The sequence below is a fragment of the Meleagris gallopavo genome, chromosome 10 (assembly GCF_000146605.3).
Source record: "Meleagris gallopavo isolate NT-WF06-2002-E0010 breed Aviagen turkey brand Nicholas breeding stock chromosome 10, Turkey_5.1, whole genome shotgun sequence".
NCBI lineage: Eukaryota > Metazoa > Chordata > Aves > Galliformes > Phasianidae > Meleagris > Meleagris gallopavo.
In genome coordinates, this window is record NC_015020.2 from 14,484,760 (window position 1) to 14,495,311 (window position 10,552).

General features: G+C 37.1%; 1 protein-coding gene across 1 annotated transcript in view; it reads left to right on the top strand.

Moving 5' to 3' along the window:
• Positions 1–200: 200 nt before the first annotated feature.
• The window catches only part of GTF2B (general transcription factor IIB), a 16,983-nt gene continuing 6,631 nt past the window's right edge, over positions 201–10,552 (top strand). Inside the window, exons 1-3 of the mRNA XM_010715955.3 lie at positions 201–223; positions 1,322–1,428; positions 9,291–9,424. Coding sequence (XP_010714257.1) covers positions 216–223; positions 1,322–1,428; positions 9,291–9,424 — 249 coding nt within the window. The 5' untranslated portion in view covers positions 201–215. The remainder of the gene's footprint in view (positions 224–1,321; positions 1,429–9,290; positions 9,425–10,552) is intronic.

A 10,552-nucleotide genomic window follows, 5' to 3' on the forward strand; every position in this document is an offset into this window, starting at 1 on the left:
TTTTTTTTTTTTCCTTCCCTGCTTTCGCTCCGTGTGTCGCTGGCGTTTTGCGTAACGCCGAATGTCAGCTGGGCGCCCTGCTTGCTTTGTCAACACTTGTGTCTGCCACGTGAAGCCACTGGGCGAGGGAGAAAGGGCCGGGAGGGAGCGCATGTGTCTGATATCCAGCGTGGTTTGCATCCGAAAGTCGTGCGTGAGCGTGTTCTGCCCGGGGGATGTGGAGGTTAGGGCTGCTGGTGATTCTTAATCTGCGTTCTGAATCGTAGAGGTTCTTCTAAACAGCCATCGATTTAGAATATTGTGTTTATTTTCCTTTGACGCATCAGGTGTATCCAAAGCATGGAGATTGAGGTGGGACTGTATAGGTTAAGCTGCAGTGACGGGCTGGAGGGAAAGGAGAAAACTCGGATGAATTAAACTCCTATAAAGGCTCGTTTCCTGTTTGAAGGATCAGCAGGTGTTTTTGGTGCTGTCATATTTAGGCTGAAAAGTGCTTGCAGCGTTTTATTTCACATTGATCAGGTGCTAAACCCACTGCTTTTTTAGCTCGATTAAACGGCTCTATTGAATATAAAACTTTGAATAGTAAGTGGAAACAACTTTAGCCTTGAAACAGAGTTGTTTTAATGGAGTTACTGGGCATTCACTGTTAGTTTAAATGAGGTATTTACTGTTACAGTGTTTGGTTAGAAGTAATTGGTCTTTCCTCTGCTTTAGTGCCGTTATGTATATGCACGTATTAAATAACGACAAGGCTTTTTTGGAAGCTTTTTGTAGCTGCTGAAGATATATGGTGTACAAGAGATGGTTCCTGGTCCTCAGAAGCAGTTGTTGCCAGATCCTTCTCGTGAGCTTAATTTATATGCTCTACTTTTAGCCTAACTTAAGGATGGCATTTTTTTCTAACCCTTGAAAAAAATGTCACAATTATATATTTTCAAATAAACGTGTGCCCATTGCTTCCTGAATTGAGGACCTGATAAATTATATTGGTTTGGTAAGAATGAGTGGAAATGCCCATTAGCATGAAGTAATCACCTCTACGTTCTTCAGGAACTTCAGTTAGTGATAGACTGCGAGGTGGACTACACCTAATCCTGACTGCGTTTAAGTTTTGGATGTTCTCATTGGAAGCTTTCTATGTTTCTGTGGTGAGATAAATTGCAAAAGTTTTGGAATTTAAGATATTCAGGTATTTTAGGTTAATGATCAGCTCTTCAAATCGCCATAGATCATTCTTCTTAGCAGTGAACTCATGCTTTGGGATGCACCCTCCTTATTGAGATAATAATTGATTTAATTCTTTTTTCCTTCTTTGTAGTTTGGATGCTCTTCCAAGGGTGACTTGCCCAAACCATCCAGATTCCATTTTAGTGGAGGATTACAGAGCTGGTGATATGATTTGTTCGGAGTGTGGGCTAGTAGTAGGTAAGTGGATTTCATATCACTGTGAATTACTGTGTAACTTTCATTATGCATATAGATCTGTTTGGGTTTTTTGTACTTTTTTTTTTTTCTCCACAACATGGGAATGTAAGTTGAGTCTTTAGTTTTTTGTCTTGATACCTAAATGTTTTGTTGCATGATGATCTCTTTGCTAAACATTATTTTGAATAGCTTTTCTTCTGGTAACTTCTTGTGAAAAGTTGGAAAAAACAAACATGTTTTAAAGATTGAAATCTTGAAATATTTTGTTATATTGAATTAGAATATTATGTTACCTAGTCCAGTATTCTGTCTTTAACCATGACTGTTATTTCACTTAGTAAAGTAGGAAAAAAAAAAAAAAAAAGACAGTAAAAACCTGTAGGCAAATAGCTTCCTTATAAACAAAGCCAGAATAACTCTTGTTTCCCACTGGCTGGTGGTTATTTTCTGCCCTGAAGGATGATTCTCTGTATTCTTGCCAATACTTGCTTTTGTTAGTTACTTCTCATAAGTCTTTTAATATTACCCAAAATTAATACCAGGTTTTCTCCTGAATTTTTGCTGATCTATTCTCCATTTATGCATGGCAGCACCTTACAGAAGCTAAACTGTATTGATAATTATAATAGAGTATTTAAAATGGGGAAAAAAAAAGTTTAGAAAAAAAATCCTTAGTATATTAATGCAGACTTTCATCAAGTTATATTTTCAAAATGTGTTTAAATTGAACTTAGTCTTCTTTAGAGCCGACATTACTGCTGGGGTAAAATGTGTGGTTTTTTTTTTTTTCTTTAAGCATGGATTATCTTTTAAGCAGGTTGTTGCATGGATTTATTACTAAAATATTCTAACATTTACTGTTGTGCTGATTGTTCTCATTTTGTTTTGCCATCCTTCCGTAATTGAGTTGTCCTGTATATGTTCCATTCACTAGCTTGAGTATCCAACAGCTAGTTTGAAAAACTAGTAGATAAATAATTGAAGAATGCATGACCAAACAACAATGTGAATATTTAATAGTCCTCCTTTTGTTAGGAAATCTAGAGAAGGAGAAAATCAGATCCTACTCTTGATGTCTCTTTTTCTAGAGATGTGAGGAGAAAGGGATATTTTCTTGGATGTATAATGGGTAGACAGCATTTTGTTTCTGAACGATCAGAGTTTTCTGTATTTGTTGCAAGTTGCATGATATGTTCCCATTAAGAGAATAGTGATTTCACTTGTTTCTACCCAGTGAAGTCAGTCCCAGATTTGCATTCTGATTTCTTTAAGCTTACACAGGTGTTGCTGGTATGTACAAGTGTTACTCACCGTGTGTTTTGGGTTGGGTTGAAATTTGATGAGATTTTTACCACTGGAGGGGATCCATGGGAACAGTGGAAGAAACTGCAAGACTGCAGCCAAATTACTGTCACAGTTCCATTTAAAAATACTGTGGTTCTGGTGTCTGCAGAACACTGCTTGTGTCCCAGAGTGGCAGAATGGTATATGCTGAACATGGTGTGTTCCACTGCTATAAAGAATGTAGTGGCATGACTTGGCCACTGTTTATGTTTGAGATGGCTGAAATGAGATCCAAGAACTTTTTACAAAGCTTAGTGTATTTCCACATGATGTTTTTCTTGCTTGCAGTGGCAGAGCACTAAAACTTCACATATTTTGAGGAAAAGCTTTTTTTTCTTCTTTTTTTTCTTCTTTTTTTTTTTCCGCCTTATGTGTGTTAGTGGTTAAAGTAGCTGACACGTTGATTCCAAAGTTTGACAATTATCATTTCTGTGGGTGTGTAATGAAATCAGTGTTACTAGTATTATGGCTGACATTGCATTTAGAGGTTGTGTAGCTGAAAAGGAGGGGAAAGGCAACAGAAAAAGATTGAGACAACAGGAGACTAGGATAAGGTTATGAACGATATGCAGGTGTTTGTTCCATCTCCTGTAAACCTGTTTAGAGTTTGTGGGAAAACATTCCATAGTTTGTGGTTAGAGGTATGGCTTTACAAAGTTCTTTTGCATTATTTAGTTGGCTAATATTTCTGGAAAGTTTGAGATGTAAATGTCTAGTCTTAAATTCAAGTATGGTCTATATGGTATAGGTAAGATTTAACTTTTCCACAGATATTTTTTTCATTACTATGCAACAAATAACTAGGAGTGGACTTCCTAATTGTATCTGTTGGTCACTCCATTACTCAGACCATTACAATGTCTGTCATCAGGGGCAAGACTGACTGCATCTCTACATACGTGATGCTTTTCTGAAATAAACCAATAATTTCATTTTTTTTTTCTCTTATTTTTTGGTAGTATCCTGGAAGTGAAGAAGGTACTTAAGTGTTTCTGATCAAATAGAGGGCTTTTGTGGCTGTAGTAAAACCTTTAAACCTCCAAATGGTGAAAAACCTTTCTTTATCTGTATGTACATTGATGATTACCTCTTTCTCTAAGCACTGTTAACGTTCTACACTTAAGATTTTAATTGGAGATTTTAGATTTTAATTAAATGGACAAAAAGCTTTAGATATGGATGTATATTAGCACCTTATAGCTAGTTACTGCTTTTATGGTTGGTGCCCAGAGTACTAAAATGTGTTGGACGAAGTTGTAAGTAAAATTCTTTGCATCCATGGAAAAGCTAATTACAAGATATGTTTATACTTGCAGAAACTGAGTGGCTGAGTGCGTGAGTGTTCATGGGTGCTGAATTTACATAGGCAATTTGTTGTATGAGAAGAGTCATCCATTATTTTTCAGTCAGCACTTCAAATAGCCTCTGTCTTAAGTCTGACCCACGTCAGTTTTGCATTTGCTGGAAACAGCATAAGTTTCCACAAATGCCTGTATTTGTCTTTTGGATGTGGATTGCTGAGGATGCCTGATTCCCAAATCTCATAAGGCAGTGGTAAACATGTTGTCCATCTACTAGCCTGAGAGGTGGTGTGAGTACTGAGTCATGCGGCCATGACATGACTGTCATCATTTAGTCTTTGCTAAAACATGAGGAGCAGAAGCCCTGGCAGTTTTGGCAAAGCTTTGCAGTCACTGTTCTTAGCATGATATTTCCTGAAGGATGTGGAAGGTTTTACAGTTCGTAGGTTCTAGTCTGGGAACCAAAGATGGTTTAGAGCTAATATGAAGAATACTTCCATTAGACTGAATATTATGTTTATCTACATTCTAAATCATGGAATATTTGGGGAATCTTTGCTGATGATACGGTGTTGATATCTGAAGCTATTCAAAGGATTGTGTGCCTAATCAAAGCTTCTGTGGGAGCCACATAGAAGAAGTTGTGTGTGTAAAATTAGGATTTGGTTTTGTTTATTCACAACAGTTATTCTTTGTTAACTTAAATATACTAGGTTTATTAAAATGTTGTATGGCTGAGTTCAAGGAAAGTAATTTTGCTTGCTGAAAACTGGAATGAAGTTGAGTGTAACTGTGTTGGTAATACGTAAGTGTCATGGTTTCATGATTTTTGTTATCAGTGTTGCACATCATAACAACATGTAGTGCACTGGCAGTTAGAGTTAATGCTCCAGGTCAGATTGTTGATATTTCCAGGTACCTGGTTCTCAGAAGAGAAGAACTACATCTCCCAGAAGACTTTCACTGTTCTGTTTCTATTTTCAGTTTAGAGGGAAAGATAAAACTGCTCACAAGTCACTGTCCCCTTCTTTTACTTCTCATCTTTGAGTGTGCTCTCCCTAGCCATCTCACCTCAGCATTAGAGTGAGGCCTTCGGTTTTTGGACACTCTCATTTTATTTGATTTATCAGCTTCAATTCTAGTTGTGTTGTATTATATTGTATTATCTTGCATTCCAAAATTGTACTTATTAAATTGGTTTTCTCCCATGGCTCGATGCCACTGTTTAGTTTTTAGGCCCATCTCTCTACCTTTTTCCCTCTTTCCCTTCCCCTTTTCCTGGGCCGTGTGCCTGTGAGTCCCTTCACACCACTAGTCATGGAAGTGGGCCACATAGGCCCCAAATTGTTGACAATGAGCAAATAAACAGAATGTGAAAGAGTGTACACATCTGGAGTACCGTGGCCAACTGCAGGCTCCTCAGTACAAGAAATGCTCAGGCTTGTTGGAGCAAGTGCAGCAGAAGGTGGTAAAAGCGATGTATGGACAGGTGGATTCTCAATATGAGTGAATGGAGACCGTTCAGTTTTGAAGGAAGGCTCAACTCAGCCTGGTTCTGTGCAGTTATGTCTTCATAATTTTCCCTGGCTTGTAGTCTTCTACCTGGATTTTTTCACTGTAATTTGTCTCAGCACCAGTATTCTCCATGACATTAGAATTCTATGTACATTTTTAAGCATGATGTTCTTAAAAGTGTTTCCATGGATGTGCTCACTAGATGGCAGCAGATTCCTTAACTAATGGTCAGAATGAGCCAAACATTGTTAGAAACTGTGGCTGTTTGGTATTTTAAATTGCGAATAAACATTATTTTGCTATTATTTTGAGATTATAATATTATAGCTCTGCATATAAACAACTACTCAGTGTACATCTACCATTATAGCTCCTCTTATAACGAATTAAGCCATATCATCTTGAAAATGTTTCAGGACTGAATACAGAAGATAACATTATTTGAGACTCAAATTCCATCCTATTTGTTTTGATTAAACCTCTTCAGTTTGCAGCTATTTGTGTGTATATGTATATATATACTTAATATAAGAGATAATAAAAATGCAAATAGAGAATAAAGGACTCATGCATCACGAGTATTTCAAGTGGATTGTGTTGCTGAAGTAGCTGGTATTATTTGTCTGAAAATATGTAATTGTTAATGCAGAACTTGTCAAATAAGAGTGCTTTCCTTTGATAAACTGCTTTCTACTTTTGGGGTGAAATAAACATGCAGTATTTGTGTTTTATAGTCATGCTAAGGTAATTACTAAAAACTTTTGAAGTTTGCATTTTAATTTTTGATACTGAGCTGAGTTCACTCTTTCATTTCTGGAGCACTTGCTCTTTGTGTTTATCGCTTCTGAAGAAAAGTAACTGGTCTGAGGTCTTCTGTTCTGATTAATAGCAGCTGTGCATTTTTAGATGGTGTGTAAACTGAGTTGCTGAAGTTTGTTGTATTTCCACTGCAGTTCACGTGTTGGTCATTTAGACTGCGTTTTAAAGACTGGTCATATACTGGGAGAAGAGTTTATGAATTAAATAATGCAGCGAAGACAACCTTTGTGTTCATGAAGATGCTTCATGATGGAAATGGGTTTCTGTATATATTTGGTCCTGTGAAGTGTGCTTTGCCTCTCTACTTCAGAGCAGAAAGGGATGAACTCACATGTAATTTTAATTAAAGATATGTCTAATGTGACCATATCTTGTGAAGTTCGTTTCTGTTCAAAAAGATGGCATCGTAAGGAAGTAGTGAAGAGAATGTGCAACCACTCCCAAGCCTATCACAGCTGGATACAGTTGACAAACCTGTGTAGTAACAATGGGAGAAAGCAGGGATTTTAGATAATATTTTTGGGGCTTGCTCTGCTGTTTGCCACTCAGGTGCACGATTTAGGAGAGCACATCAGTACGGTATGAGCCAGGAAATGCAGTTCAGAGCTTGAAATGCAGCAACCAGTGTTCAAAGTTGACTCTCCAAGTGCTGCTATGTTGCACTGCTTTTTGTAAAACTGACTTTGGTATTTAAGGTTTTGTTTCTGTCACTTACAGGTGGGGCTTTATTGCATACATACCAAGGCAACAGTTCCAAAGTGATTTTTTATGTTTGGAAAGGTTAAAAAAATACTTAGTGCTACACTTTCTTTTGTGTGTGGGATAGGATAATTAGCTGCTTGCAGTTGAATATTTTCCATCTATGGAAATATTTGGCCTATTTGTTCCAGTTTTGTTGTTATTTCTAGCTTGTGTCAGGCTTCTATGCAAGACTTTTGAAAGGTGGAATGTGATTCCTTGGACCATTGTAAGTAAAGAATATCCAGGAAAACTGTTTTTTTGCAATAGCAGATTTCTTGGCAACATGAAGGTATTTACATACTGCATCTTAATTCCACAAATGCTTTATATTCAGGGATTTGTTCTACTTAATCTTTTCTCACTCTGAAATAGTAGTCTCAATTCTCTTTTTGTAGTATGTTTGCCAAAGCAGGCAGTGATATAACACTTTTTTGTTAGAGCAGGAATGGTTCATAACTCACAAGAGGCAGATCCTTGAGTGAGTCATTGAGGTCATTTCTACTTGTGGAAAAAAATATTACATCATTGCCCTGTGCTCAGTGTTCTATTTATACCATGCCAGAATTTTAAGTACATTTTGCTTTTTTTAGATGCTGTAAACAGTATTGGGGGGTTGTCTTAAAGTAAAGTCACTGCTAGACCATAGAAGGTGCATTACTGAATCAAATATTTACAAAGAGTCCCGGAGCCAGAGGAGCATGCTGTCTGCTAATAAAAGCTTGCAAGATATACCAGCCTCTAGCAGGAAGAATGAATCTGTGCTCTCTTTTACTCTGTGTTGTTCTTTGTCTTCTGACTTTTGTTACTTCCACCTCCACTCCCTCAGCCTTCATGAGAGTATTAAATAAACGTGGAGCATAGCTATGAGCACGTTGGATGAATACTAGTGAGAGAACTTCTGTCTTAAATCTGTTCTTTTCAGGTTGGCCTGACTTCTTAGATTCATTTACACCTTTCAGTTTCAGGCACATTCCTTGCGCCATCATGTGTTAAGAGTGAAGTTCCTCGTTCAGGTTTTTTTTCTACAGGTAGTTTTGCAGTCACACCACTGTGTGCACTGCTCCTTATGTTTTTTATTTCCAGCTTCATACTGTATGTTATCATTGGTAGGGAGTGCTTTTGTCTGACTGCTTACGTTTTTACTAGGTTAAACCAACCTCTGTTGTTTCATACTTGGACTTCTATGTCAGAAATTTTTCTTGCTGTCAGAGCTATTTATTTTTGTGAATTCACAACACTTAAATATTGATGAAGATAATAAGTTTTCCCTCAGGTTTAGCAAAGCAGAGGTGAAAGTTTTACTGGCTTCTGATAGTCTGCACAGAACTGTAATGCTTTTTTTCTTACTGCTTTTCTCTACCCATGTACCTAAAAATTCTGTGTAGTACTGTAGTATTTCTTTGCAGTCAATGCCTTGGAGGTGCTGGTTTTAACAAACCTGGGAATAGAACAAACTGCACTACAAACAGAACTTTTTTGTTAATTGTTATTTGTATCATTGTGATTACTGCAGACTTTTTGCCTATATTAATGTTGGATGGAGATATTTCTCAATCTGAACAGATGCTGCTGGAAACATTTAGGTGAATTCGGGAGGACTCCCAAGAAAAGTCCTTCTCATTAAGGGTCAGGCATCCCTTAAGGAGCAAAACAGAGCTGCAAAGGGTTGTTACGATGATTTAGAAGGTGGCATATTCATTTCTGAGTACCAAGGGTCTGGAGCTCATTCACAAAAGTGATGTGCTACTGCTTGATGAGATTGTGCTTGATAGCTAATTTAGGAGTACTTCTATCAAGTGTCAAAGGTAAGATAACTTATTCATTTGTCTATCACTGGGAATATTTATGGACAACTGTGAGCTCCTTTGTGTATTGAATAACCTATGATAGTCTTTAAGGATGGCTGCAACTGTTTTCTGGATTCATTTATCTAGTTATTTAAACCTTCTTTGCAGCTCCTGTTATTGCTTTCTACTTAAAATTGAAAAACCTAAAAATTTTGGTGTGTTGACCTGCAGCTTCATCCTGTTTGCACTTGGTAGCAGCCTGCATTTTATAACTGAGAGCTCAGCTGTGTAACAATGTTTCAGAAGCTGTTCAAAATGTTATGTTGATACAAACAATTGCTTTCTGTAACCACAGGTGATCGTGTCATAGATGTAGGGTCGGAGTGGAGAACTTTCAGCAATGATAAAGCAACAAAAGACCCATCTCGAGTTGGGGATACCCAGAATCCTTTGTTGAGTGATGGTGACCTGAGTACAATGATTGGAAAGGTAAAATATAAAATATTAAGTGCTACTAAGCTTGATCATTTTTGTGTCTGCTACAGATTTGTGTGTCCATAGGGAAACTATTCAGAGAATGCATTTATAAAGAGATTTAGTCGAAACTGAGCTCTTGCTTTTCAGTAATCTGTAAAATGTCTGTTTCTGGCTGACAGCAGGAAAGGACTGAACTTTTTGACCAGACAGAAGTTTGCAGTGCTGTAGGATTAGTTGCCACTCTTTGATTTGCAACGTGAACTAGCTTTTTTGTAATAATGTCTAAATCAGATTAGTACTGGAGACATGGAAAGCTACATGCATGTTGTGCCTGCTCTCTCAGTGAATATTACGTGAAAACACTAAATACAGATTTCTTCTATGGTGTGAGTACTCCAGAAGAAAGTATTGAGTGTATGTTTGGCTTGAAGTTTTGTAATACAACCATGTCAGATGTTAATGAGAAAGAGAAAGCAAGATTAATAACACAAGTGCCCTCCCTTTAATGAAATGGTGACTCAGATGAGCTTTCATTGTGTTTTGTTATATTTTCTACTGCAGGATTCAGATTCATGAATTTGTGGATTTCCTGAATGTTTCTTGCTGTCTGATTTTTACAATTGTCATCTGATATCTTTCACAATAACTTAATGAAATCAGTAGCCCGTTTTCAGCGCAGCGTTTCCACTTCATTTTTAAGAAAATTTCAGTTTCATGTTAAACAGGGAGGTGGTCTTCAGCCATTAAAATCGGAAATGTGTAATATTTAATCATCACCAAAGAAATACAGTTCAATTTTAAAAACAGTTTGAAGTTTGGGTTATCTTTCAGTAACTTGGTGAATTTCCTAAATTCCTAGAAAAAAAAGCCTGCAGTTAACACACAGCAGTTAACTCACAGCAATCATGTAGATCTTTAGAGAGCCATTGGTGTTTTTGATGAGTTATTCTATCCCTCTTTTCCATGAATCCTAACAGAAAACAGTCCTCCATGAAAAATGAAGAAATAGGCATATCTAAACATATGTGGGTGTGATAGGAGAATGTGCCACCATACTTCTCAGGTAGGAATTCTTCAAAGAGAGGAAGACCGTTAGTGAACACTGATAGGAGCAGCTAATCTTGAAGCTATATTAGTTTA